General features: G+C 37.5%; 1 protein-coding gene across 2 annotated transcripts in view; it reads left to right on the top strand.

The window, feature by feature from the left end:
* Positions 1–13,624, top strand: part of spata17 (spermatogenesis associated 17) — a 264,787-nt gene that overhangs the window by 14,217 nt on the left and 236,946 nt on the right. For both annotated transcript variants that reach the window (XM_059985846.1, XM_059985845.1), the window contains exon 3: positions 8,297–8,378. In XM_059985846.1, the coding sequence (XP_059841829.1) occupies positions 8,297–8,378 (82 nt within the window). The remainder of the gene's footprint in view (positions 1–8,296; positions 8,379–13,624) is intronic.

The raw sequence follows: 13,624 nt of genomic DNA, 5'->3' as shown, positions 1-13,624 counted from the left end.
CTGTATCTCAATAAATAAACAATAAATAAATTAATTGGATAAAGGGATTACAAAATTGACACAGAACTGAGATTATGTAAGAGGAAGAAGGCTTTTAAAACAAAGGATTGGAAAAAGAATGGAAACGAAGCAGCAGTAGAAAAGAAACAGAAGTTCCCAAGGACTTGTCTTCAACTCTTTTTCAATTCTCTTAATATTATCACCAGATCCATCCTTGAAATAATTGTTCATGTCACATGGCTTACCCCATACATAAGGCAAGGAGAGCAAGGATCAGAAAGTAATTTAGAGAAAGTACAGATAAAGATAACAGGAGAAAGCAGCAGAAGGAAAAGCTTTGTGAAAAGGGGTCAGAAATAGCAACAAAAGGTTGCCAAACCTGGGTAAGGAAAAAAAAATCTGACTTTTCATGAGGAATGTAAGCATTGTAGTAGATCTGCTAAATTCAAATATATTCATTGATTAAGAGTGCACTTTATTAAAAGCTGCTTTAAATGGAACAGTATAATGCTTTCATTATACAATATTGATGTGCAAAGTATCAATTAATTTTTTGTAAAGCAATGTAAAATGTGCATTGAAGATCCCTATTACTTCATTGTCTTTTGAAAATTGCATTTATAAAAAGGAAGTAACAGTTATATTTAAAAGCAATTGGAAAAATGAATCTTCATTCAATATTTACCTGCAGATTAAAAAGAAATACAAGACAGAAAAGCAACAAGGGTGTGGATTAATTACATAAATAGCTGCCTTGTGATATCATAAATCTCATATTTCTAATTTTGAGCTTTTGTCTGTGATTGTTAGGCTGTATTTGCATTTCTGAAATTGCTTGTGCATGTTCATGTCCAGTCAATAGTACTTTGATTTTTGGGAGCTAATCTTTTTGGGATAGAATGGATCTCGTGTGAAAGGTACATAGACATTGAAGAAGCAAGATTTATTGAATTCAAATCTCGCCTTAATTTTCCTTACTTCTAAGCAAGCTGCAACAGAGTGCATTTTTTATCCTGAGAAAATCAATGCATGCATGCTCAACAACAAATCCTGTTTTTTATAGCTCAAAATTCTTCATCAAAGTTGAGATCTATTTTAATTAGTGTTCATTTTTATGAAACACAAAATCTCACTTCCTTTGCATGAGAGTCATGCAGTGTGGGCAAAATGACACAAATGAATAGTGCTGTGCTGCAGATATCGGTGCAGGGATCCTTATTTATGAAATAGAATTACAACTTGGATGAATGTAGGAGGCATGAATAGTAAATATGCAGATAATGAGTAAAATGGTGGTGTTCTGGCTATCAAGCAAAGTTCTATAAGGCTACTGCAGGATAAAGATCAAATGGAAAGTTGACAGATAAGAGTTTAATTGCAACAGCTATTGGGAAGTCAAATAGCAATAGGACATATACAGTCGGGATAGGGTGCTAGAAATGTTGATGAACAGAGTCATTGGTGTTCAAGTCCATATATAGAGTTCATTGAAAGTGGCAACACAGGTTGATAGGGTGGTAAAGGAGCCATGTAACATGCTTGCTTTCATAGGTCAGGACACAGAATGTAAAAATTGGAACACCACATTGCAACTTTACAAAACACTGGTTAGGTGACACTTAAGCTGCTTTTGGTTATCACACGATAGGAAGAAAGTAGGAGAGGCGGAGTATATTCAGCAGGAAATTGCCTAGGTTCAAGTACTTTAAGTTCAAAGTAAATTGATTATCAAAGTATATATATGTCACCATATACAATCCTGAGATTAGTTTTCTTGTAGGCATACTCATTGAAAGAGTGCACCAACTGGGCATACGACCAGTGTGCAAAAGGCAATAAACTGTGCAAATACAAAAAGAAGGAAATAATAATTAAAAATAATAAATACCAAGAACATGAGATGAAGAATCCTGTAAAGTGAGTCCAAAGGGTTGTGGGAATACTTCAGTGATGAGGTGAGTGAAGTTATCCCCTATGGTTCAAGAGCCTGATGGTTGAGGGCTAATAACTGCTCCTGAAACTGGTGGTATGAGTTCTGAGGCTCCTGTACAAACTGGAGTAGATCCAAGTAAAGCCTCAGGCAGGAGTTGATATATTTCATCACCAACCTCTCACTGCGGACTTAAGTGCTACTGGACAATAGTCATTAGGGCAGGTTACCACATTCTTCTTGGGCACTGGTATAATTGAAGCCTGCTTGAAGTAAGTTATGGGAAGAGATTGAATAGATTGCGCATATTTTCCCTGGAGCAAAGGAGCCTGAGGAGAGTTCTGATAAAGGTATATGAACTTTGAAGAGGCATAGTTATGGTAGGTATTCAGAATTCTTTCCGTGTTGTATGGGTGTCAAATGCCAGAGAACATAGCTTTAAGTTCAAAGTTCTAAATAAATTTATCAAAGTACGATCAGTTGCAAGAAAACGTTTGTGAACCGTTTGCAGTTACCAGTTTTTCTGCATTAATTACTCATAAAATATGGTCTGATCTTCATCTAAGTAATAACAGACAAACACATTCTGGCTAAACTAATAACACAAAATGATTCTACTTATCCGCACTATTTAAACAATCACAGCCTAGGTTCAAAAAAGTATGTGAACCCCTGGAGGGTAATGCCTTCTACAAAAGCCATCTGGGGCCAGGTGTTCCAGCCAATGAGATGAGTTTGGAGGTGTGGATTGTAGATGTGCCCTGCCCTATAAGACACACAAAGTCAGATTACTGTCAGAGCCTGCTCTTCTCAGGTAAGATCTCTTTATTTCCATCACGCCTCGATCAAAACAACTTTCAGAGGACCTTAGAAGAAGAATTGTAGAAATGCATCAAGCTGGAAAAGGCTACAAAAGCATTTCTAAAGACCTGAGTGTTGATCAGTCCAGTCCACAGTGAGTGTGAAATTGTCTACAAATGGAGGAAAATAAATAGTGCTGCTACTTTTTCCTAGGAGTGGGCACCCTGCAAAGATCTCACCGAGGGCATAATATGCAATGCTGAAGAAGATGGAAAAAAAGGAAGGGTAACAGAAAACGACCTGCAGAAATCTCTAGAACTTGCTAAACTCTGTTCATATGTCCAGTATAAGAAAAAACACTAAACAAGAATGGTGTTCATGGAGGAACACATGGGAGAAACCATAGCTCTCCAAAAAAAAAATGCTGCACATCTTGAGTTTGCAAAAGACCACCTGGATGTTCCACACTCTTCTGGGACAATGTTCTGTGGACAGATGAGACAAAAGTTGAACTTTTTTTGGCAGAAGTGCACAGAGCTATGTTTGGAGGAAAAAGGGCGCTGGACACTAACACCAAAATCTCATCCCAGCTGTGAAGCCTGGTGGAAGGAGCATCATGGCTGAGGCTGTTTTGCTGCCTCAGAGCAGTTGTTGAGGGAACAATGAATTCAAAATTGTATCAAGACACTTTACAGGGGAACATCAGGGTAGTGGTCCGTCACCTGAAGCTGAATATAAGTTGGACAATTCAACAAGTCAATGATCCAAAAAACAAGGTTAAATGAGCAAAAGAAAAATGGTTTGAAAAGAAGAAAGTTTGCGATTTGGAATGGCCAAGTCAGAATCCAGATCTTTACCAAATGAGATGCTGTGGCTTGACCTGAAGAGGGCTGTTCATGCAAGGTCTCCCAGAAATACTGATGAACTGAAACAGTTTTATATGGAGGAATGGGTTAAAATTCCTTTTTTCCATTGTTCAAGTCAGATCAGCAGCTATAGGAAATGTTTGGTGGAGATTATTGCTGCTAAAGAGGGTTCTAGCAGTTATTAAATACAAGGGTTCACATACTTTTTCCAGCCCGGACTGTGGATGATTAAACAGTATGTTCAGTAAAGATATGAGAAGTACAATTGTTGGTGTATTATTAGTTTAGGCAGATTGAGTTTGTCTAGTATTGTGGCTTAGGTAAAGATTGGACCACATTTTATGAGTAATTAATGCAGAAAACCAGGGAATTGCAAAATGTTCACAAACCTTTTTGTGCAACTGTATATGTCATTGTATACCCCTGTATATGTCCCTGAGGTTTGTTTTCTTATGGGCACACACAGTAAATCCAAGAAACACAATAAAATTAATGAAAGACCACACCCAACTGTACAAATAACTAATGTGCAAAAGATAAAATCTGCAAATTCAAAAATATATAATAATAATAAATAAGTAAGTAATAAATGTCAATAACATAAGATGAAGAGACTTTAAAAGTGACTCCATAGATTGTGGGAACAGTTCCAAGATTGAGTGACTGAATTTGAGTGAAGTTATCCCCTCTGATTCAAAAGCTTGATGTTTGATGGGAAATAACTGTTCCTGATCCTGGTGGTATGATCCTATGGTAGAGCAGAAGGAAGGTAGCAACAAACAGTCTGTTGGAGGAATTGAATGAGTCAAGCAACATCTGTGGGAGGGAAAGGATTGTTGCTGCTTCGGGTTGAAACCCTGCATCAGGGCTGCTAACATTTCATGTCAAAAGTCTGTATCAGGACCCTGCAGCCACGATTTGCAGTCTCTTGTGTCTTTTAAGCAGAAAGGTAGAAGAAATAGAAAGAAAAAATAGAAGAAGACATAATGAGAGTGGAATGGCAAAATTAATGTCTTTTTGATGAGCACTTCAGCTTGTTCCTACAATATTTCAACATTGTGAGGTTTCCTTGTAATATTAAAACACTGCAGCAAATAGAGTTGGGGGGACGGGAGCTCTTCAACTGTTCACATAGTTCTGCACAAATTGACTGTGAATGAATTAGTGATAAGTCAATTATTAATTTGTTTATTTTTAATAAAAGCAGAAGATGTTGAACTACCCTGAGGAGAGAAAAACAGAGTTGGCTTTCTGTGTTGATACCTTTTCATTAGAAATGCAACATGGTTAAAGCAATAGTGGAGGAATAGCAAGGGAGAAGAAAAAGAAAAGTCTATAGTGGAGGGGAAGTCCTGAAGATTCAATGCCAAAATGGAGCTGAATGCTACAAGTGAAGAAAAAAGAGAGATAAATTGGCATATTATCTTAAATGGGAAGCAAAGAAGACAGAATGACTCTGACTCAGTCTCTGCAATGACTTGCTAGAATTAATCTGCTTTCATGCAGGATTTTAACATTATTGCTGTGCTATGATAGTCATGTGGAATTCCAGGTACTGTATATCTGATTGAATAGCAGCTGCAGAATGATGGCTACTAACATGGATATTGTAACTTTATCATCTGCGAGATGGTAGATCTATAACCAAGAGATTCTGCAGATGGTGGAAATCCAAAGCAATACACACAAAATGCTAGAGGAACTCAGCAGGTGAGGCAGCATCTAAGGAAGTGAGTAAACAGTTGACGTTTTGGGCCGAAACCCTTCTTCAGGACTGGAAAGGAAAGGGAAAGATGACAGAATAAAAAGATGGAGACAGGAGAAGAAGAATAGCTAGAAGATGATGGGTGATGTTAGATGGGTGAAAAAAGTGAAGGACTGGAAAGGAAAGAATCTGATAGGAGAGCAGAGTGGACCAGGGAAGTAAGTGGAACACTAGGAGAACATGATAGGCTGGCAGAGTGGGGACCAGAAAAAGAGGGAAGGGTGAGGTAGAGAATTTTTTTTACTGGAAGGAGAAATCAACGTTCATGTTATCAGGTTGGAGTCTACCCAGATGGAATTTGAGGTGTTGCTCCTCCACCTTGAGAGTGGCCTCATCATGACACAAGAGGAGGTTGTGGACCGACATATCGGAATGGGAATCAGAATTCAAATGTTTGGCCACCAGGAAGTTCCACTTTTGATGGACAGAGCGAAGGTGCTCAACAAACCAGTCTCTCAATTTACAACTGGTCTCATCAATGCAGAGGAAGTTGCATTGAGAGCACCAGATACAATAGACGACCCTAATGGTGTTGCCTCACCTGAAAGTACTGGTTCGGGTCTTGAATGGAGGTAAAGGAGGAGGTGAACAGGCAGGTGTAGCAATTTATCCGCTTGCAGGTTAAGTGCCACAACTTGTGACATTTTCTCATATTTTCTCAAGTTCAAGGTAAATTGGTTCTTGTGGTAATGCTGTTCATCATCCTAGGAGTAACCCAGTATTGAAGAGAGTCTTCCCAAGCCTGCCCCACCTGACTGAACCTGAGAGGCATCATTCCACACTTTTCTTTCTATGTCACATATTGTCAAAGAAAGATAGGTACTTAACTGGAATTTCTATTAATGCTTATGAGGGCTGCTGTAGCATTGCAAAAAGTGGATCTGCCTGTACTAGTCTGATGCTGAGGACCTGATCCATGTCCATTTTGCATAATGTACTTAGGCTTTTATTCCAGCACCCTCCCCTATTATCCTAATTCCTACTACCTTTCACCCCATCAAAGCCTATGTCCAATTCTTGTTCAACAGACCATAGTAGTTTTCCCAGTTGCACAGTACAAAACTTTACATGTCAGGCCTTTGAATTAAATATTTATCAGGTCACAGTGAAATGACATTTTAATACGCCTTTACTGATACTAACCATATTTTTGATTTGTTACTGTGACCCAATTCTAGCCCCACCTCTCAGTTTTGACCCTATGTCCATGCATCTTTCATTTTGTTTCAAATATATATTTAGTTTTCTCTTAAAAAGTGTAAAGATTGCTCCCTAAAATATTCTGCAGCAAAGAGTACACAGTGGCCTAAAGAATGTGAGGAAGTTTCCCTGAAGTTTTCCCTCCTTGTTCTTAATCAGAATTTTACATTGATGACTCCTTATCACTCATTTCCAAACAAAATAAATTAGACCTTCATTATTTATTCTATCAAATCTATGATTACAGTTCTCCACCCTATGCTTTCAGCTAAGAAGAATGGTGTAGAAAAAGATAAGGGAATTATTTTTTTTTAATCTAAGAAAAACTTTAAAAAGGAAACAATTATAGAAGTTAAATATGAAAAGTATTTCAAAGAGTTCAACATAATATTGTTCTGAGTTACTCTAATGATTGCCTAATAGCTCCAGAGAAAAATGTTGCAAGGTACAGTAAACTCCAGACTTAGAGTCTTGTGGACTACACACAGAAACATGGAATGAACTGGTGCTACAAGTGTATATAGCTGGCTACAAGCTTGGATTTACCATCGAGCTTTCTTAGTTCCTGACTTGAGAGACCAAATAAACTTTGTATCAGGCTCCTCAGTATTGAGCCAATGATATTTGGTACGTTCACAGTAATAATTCCGTTTAGAAAGGTTTGTGAATCTTCACTAACAAATCAAGATAAGTGGTTGTTTTACTATAATATTAATTTAGCTTATACTGTCCCTATTTTGCTTTAATTAAATTTAATATTTTATTTTTATTAAATTTTATTAATAGATTAAAAAAATTTAAAACATTTGTCATTTTTCTCTAAATGGCTCTGATCATTTAGAATGACAGAAAATGTCTAATTGTACAAGCCGTCAGAAAGCTTTTAGACTAAGCTGTGGATGGACCACCAGCTATGATCTAATTGCCCCTTACAGATTTTTTTACTTGGCTACAAAAGAAAAGTGCAGCTGTAGAGTTGAGGGCAAATGTGTGGGATGGGCTGGATCCAGAACAATTCTTCCTCTTCTTCGCAGCTAATCATTCAGTGATCAGTTGTGATCTTTCTTAAATTAACTACGGGAACATGATATGCTAAAAATAGCAAAAGCACATTTTATATTTTGCTCTTGTGAAATAGATAATCCCATGAAAGTAAAAGCTGCAGATTGAGCATTCCACTTTGTTGAATTATTGCACAATGTTTTGGTTTGGTTCAAGCAGATCATGATTGGATTTATGATATGACAGCATATCATGTGCTCAGGTGTGATAGGAAAGGATATTGCTTGCATAAGGACCTGAGTTATAAAGAAAGGTTGAATAGATTATTACTTTGTTCCATGGAGTATAGTAGAATGAGGAAAGCTTTGATAGGTTCTGCGTGGTATAGATAGGCTAAATGCAAGCAGGTTTCTTAACTAAGTAAAATACTTAAGGGGAACTTCTTCACTTGGAAAATGATGCGAATGTGGAATGAGTTACCAGCAAAGTGGTGGATGTGGGTTTGATTTCAACATTTAAGAGAAACTTAGAAAAGTACATAGATGGGAGAGGTATGGAAAGCTGTGGTTTAGGTGCAGCTCGATGGGACTGGGCTGAATAACAATTTGGCATGGACCAGATGGGCCAAAGGGCCTCCTTTCTGTGCTGTACTGCTCTAGGAATCTATGAAAATTAGTTTTAGTATATTATAGAAACAAATTCTTAGATATATAATATTTTTTGCTTTAAAAGATACTTGCAGAAAAAGGCGATCATCATTCAGAAAACATGGCGAGGATTTCAAAGCCGGGTATATTTCAGATTCATGGTGCAGGTAAAGACTTTCATTTTATTAGCAATTCTAACTGTTTTAGCTTCTTGCAAAGATCAATTAAAGTGGATGATATAGGTGTGCTCATCCTTGGAAATTTTTGTAGTTGCTATTGTGTGGAATAATTTTTTCTTGAATATTTAGACCTGTCCTAGAAAGTTGCTGTATCAGAATCTGGTTCATTATCATTGACTTGTAGGTCATTCTTAAAATTGCTGTAAATTTAAAAGTATATATAGTCTAAAAAAATAATAATGTAGTATTCGTGAGTTCTGAACAATTAAAAAATCTGATGGTGGAGGGAAGAAGCTGTTCCTATATTGCTGAGTGTGTCTTCAGGCCACTGTACCTCCTCCCTGATGGTTGTAATGAGAAGAAGGTATGTCCTGGATGGTGTATGTCCTCAGTCATGGATGCACCTTCTTGAGGCACTGTTTAGTTGGAATATTATTCTTCCATAAAGAAGCGAATAAAAGGTGAAATAAGACGTGGCCCTTTAAACCTTCTCTACTCTTCAACATGATCATTGTGGATTTTCAATCTCAAACACCACTTTTCTGTCTTTTCCCATATCCTTTAACTTTTTTATGTCTAAAAATTTGTTGATTGCAATTTTGCATACAGTTAATGACTGAGCCTCCATGACCTCCTAGGGTGCTGAATTCACCCTCTTTTGAGTAAATAAAATTCTCCATAAAACAGTCTTCTATGGTTTACCTATTACTGTGAGACTGTGACCATTAGTTCAAGACTTTTTGGTCAGGAGAAAGGTTTTACCCTTAATCCCTATAATTTTTTTTTAATAAGGTCATTTTCTCCAAAGCAAGTACATCCTTTTTTTCAGTAAAGATACTCAAATTGTACACCCTTTCCCAATATTGTTTCACTATGTTTTATATAATTACAATTACACAATTTACACTTATTCTCAAAACCTCCATCAATAAAGACTGACATAGAATTTGGTTTTCTAATTGACGATGTTTGCTTTCAATATTATATACAGAAACACCTAAATTCCTTTGTAGATCCGTATTTACTAGTTTCTAATGATTAAAAAAACTGCAAAGCATTTCTATTTTTCTACCAAGTTGAGAAAATTTCACTTTGTACCCTTTATGATATGCTGTTGTCATAAAGTCACTTATCTTATCTATATCATCTTAAATCATTTCACCCTAATCATTACTTGCATTCCCACATAGATCCATATCATGATCAAACTCGAAAATGGTGTATTTGGTCTCCTCGGCCAAATCATGGATATAGGTTGTGAATAGTTTGCTCAAGCACCAATCCCACTGGCAACTCACTAATCACATCTTTCCATCCAAGGACAACCACTAAGTCTGCAAGTTTACAGTATACAACTACCAATACCATCTGCTCAGCTTAGCAGCCTCTTATGAGAGACCTTATCAAAAGTGTTAGTAAAGTCCAAATGCATTACAATCATTGTATCATCAATCATTTACATTATAAAGTTCAAGTTTATTGTCATCTGACTGTACATATATACAGCCAAATGAAACAATTTTCCTCCAGACCATGGTGCACCCACAATACATATATGATGGACAGTACATAAAACAGAATATTACCACAAATAAGCTAATAAAATACAATTCAAAATGCATGTGAAGTGCACAGCACAAGTAAACAGTACAATAAACAGTTTATTGTCCTAGTGATAAGACCTCAGTGATAGCAGGATATTCATTAGTCTCACAGCCTGGGGATAAAGCTTGTCCCAGTCTGGCAGTCGCAGCTGCAAGTCCATAAGATATAGGAGTAGAAGTAGGCTATTTACCCCATTGATTCACGATTTCATCATGGTTGATCCATTTTTCCTCTCAGCCCCAATGTCCTGCTTTCTCCTTGTACCCCTTTTTGCCCTGACCAATCCAGAATCTATCAGCCTCTGTTTTAAATATACATAAAGACTTGGCCTCCACAGATGTCTATGACAATGAATTCCACAAATTTACCATTCTCTGGCTAAAGAAATTCCCTCCTCATCTCTGTTATAAAAGGACACCCATCTATTCTGAGGCTGTGTCCTCTAGTGCTAGACTCTCTCACCATAGGAAACATCCTCTCCATGTCCACACTATCAAGGCTTTTCATCATTCGATAGGTTTTATAAGGTAACCCTCATTCTTCTGAATTCCAGTGAATACATGTCCAGAACCATCACATGCTCTTCATATGACAAGACATTCAATCCTGGAATCATTTTCATGAATCTCCTTTGAACCCTTTCCAGTGTCAGCACATCCTTTCTAAGATAAGAGGCCAAAATTGCTCACAATACTCCAAGTGAGCCTTTACCAGTGTTTTATCGACTCACAATATTACATCCTTGCTTTTATATTCTAGTCTTCTTGAAATGAATGCTAAAATCACATTTGCGTTACTCACCAGATTCAGCCTGCAAATAAACCTTTAGAGAATCCTACACAAAGACTCCCAAATCACTTTGCACATCAAATTTTTGAATAATATACACAATAATAGGTAACGAATGTGCAATAATAATGTACGAAACAGAGACTATTGTACTGTGGTATGTACTCTCCTTTCATACAGAGATGAACTGTTGTAACTGTTGTAAATATAAAAGTAAGTTAGCCAATAATATAGAAGAGGATACTGAAAGCTTTTTCAGATAAACAAAGAGTACAAAAGAAGCAACAGTGGATATTTGCTGGAAAAGGATACTAAGAGAGGTAGGAATGCAGGAAAAGAAATTACTGATAAACTTAAGTATTTTGTATCATTCTTCATTGAGGAAAGTTGAGAGTGCTAGGGGACAGAAGTGAGAGTAGTTACTATTACTAAGGAGAAGGTGCATGGGAAACTGAAATGTCTGAAGTTAGATAAGTTGCCTGGACTAGATGAATTCAGGATTCTGACAGGGAATGGGGAGGCTAAAGGGATTTAGACCATAAGACATAGGAGCAGAATGAGACCGTCTGGCCCATCGAGTCTGCTCCTCCATTCAATCATGGCTGATCATTTTTATGTTCTCCTCCTCAACCCCAGTTCCCGGCCTTTCCCCATAACCTTTGATGCCACGTCCAATCAGGAACCTATCATTCTCTGCCTTAAATACACCCAACGACCTGGCCTCCATAGCTGCATGTGGCAACAAATTCCACAAATTCACCACCCTTTGGGTAAAGAAATTTCTCTGCATTGCTGTTTTAAAAGGGTGCACCTCTATCCTGAGGCTGAACCCTCGTGTCCTAGACTCCCACCATGGGAAACATCCTTTCCACATTTTCTAGGCCTTTCAATATTCGAAAGATTTCAATGAGATCCCCCCCTCCCCCCATCCTTCTGAATTCCAGCGAGTACAGACCTAGAGCCATCAAACTTTCCTTGTATGATAACCCTTTCATTCCTGGAATCATCCTTGTGAATCTCTTCCACATCCTCTCTAATGCCAGCATATCTTTTCTAAGATGAGGGGCCTAAAACTATTCCCAATACTCAAGGTGAGGCCTCATCAGTGCCTTATAAAGCCTCAGCATCACATCCTTGCTCTTGTATTCTAGACCTCTTGAAATGGATGCTAATATGGCATTTGCCTTCCTCACCACCGACTCAACCTGCAAGTTAATCTTTAGGATATTCTGCACAAGGATTCCCAAGTTCTTTTGCATCTCAGATTTTTGGATTTTCTCCCAGTTTAGAAAATAGTCTGCACATTTATCTCTACTACCAAAGTGCATGACCATGCATTTTCCAACATTTTATTTGCCACTTTCTTGCCTATTCCCCTAATCTGTCTAAGTCAGTGGTTCCCAACGTGGGACGTACGCCCCACAGGGGGGTAATTTGATTTTTAAGGGGGGTAATTCGAGAATGAGTTATGGACAGTGAATTTTTTCTAGTAAGTCTGAGTGTGTGTGCGAGTTAATACATATGTGTATATACAGTATGCATACATAAAAATATGTATGTACATGTGTAATTGCGTATGTACTGTATATATAGTGTATCACCATCATTACAACCATCAAATGGCTTTCATAATTAAATTAATGAATTAACTGATGTAGGAAGGAACGAATGAACAAGTCCAAACGCGTAAGAAACTCGTAAGAAACTTGTACGAGGTCGCACCAATGCTGCTTTTTGCAGTAGCTTTCGGTTCTTGGTGGTGTGAAGGTGTGTACATTGCATCATCTCTTTTAAATGGTGTATCTGTCTTTGTATGCTGTAGAAACAAATCGGCATTGTTTTATTTATTTATTATTATTATTTTAATATCACTTAATGTTCTTTTTTTTTACAATTTCTTAGTAATTTCCTCAGAACTTTTACCGTCCTCTGGTTCTTTTATTTTTCTCGTTCATGAATGCCATGTTCTTTGGAAGCTTGTTTAAACCAAGTTAATGGTCTTTTAGGCTTCCTCCAGGTGAATAGGAGTTCACTTTTTGAATAATAAGAATTATATATCACCATAGGGGGCATCAGGATTTTAGAGGTGATTAGGTGGGGCATGGCCAAAATAAGGTTGGGAACCACTGGTCTAAGTCCTTCTGCATCTTACCTGTTTCCTCAACACTACCTGCCCCTCTACCAATCTTTGTATCATCTGCAAGCTTGGCAACAAAGCCATCTATTCCATCATCTACATCGTTTATATACAGTATAAAAATAAGTCATGCCAACACTGAACCATGCAGAATACCACAAGTCACTGGCAGCCAACCAGAAAACGATTTTTTTATTACTACTCGCTCCCTCCTACCAATCAGCCAATGCAGTAACCATGCTTAACTTTCCTGTAATACCATAGGCTCTTAACTTGGTAAGCAGCCTCATGTGTGGCACCTTGTCAAAGGCCTTCTGAACAACATCCACTACATCCCTTTTATCTATCCTACTTGTAATCTCCTCAAAGAATTCTAACAGGTTCATCAGGTAGGATTTTCCCTGAAGGAAACCATACTGACTTTGTACTATCCTCTCCTGTGTCACTAAGTATGCTATCAACATCTCATCCTTAACAATAGACTCTAACATCTTCCCCATCAATGAGGTCAAGCTAACTGGTCTATAATATCAAGTCAAGTCAAGTCAACTTTTATTGTCATTTTGACCATAACTGCTGGTACAGTGCATAGTAAAAATGTGACAACGTTTTTCAGGACCATGGTTCACATGACACAGTACAAAAACTAGACTGAACTAAGTAATAAAAAAAACACAGAGGAAGCTATACTAGACTACAGACC

Source organism: Hypanus sabinus, chromosome 12 (assembly GCF_030144855.1).
Source record: "Hypanus sabinus isolate sHypSab1 chromosome 12, sHypSab1.hap1, whole genome shotgun sequence".
Taxonomy (NCBI): Eukaryota; Metazoa; Chordata; class Chondrichthyes; order Myliobatiformes; family Dasyatidae; genus Hypanus; species Hypanus sabinus.
Note: the sequence above shows the minus strand (reverse complement) of the source record. Positions and strands in the feature narration are given on the sequence as shown.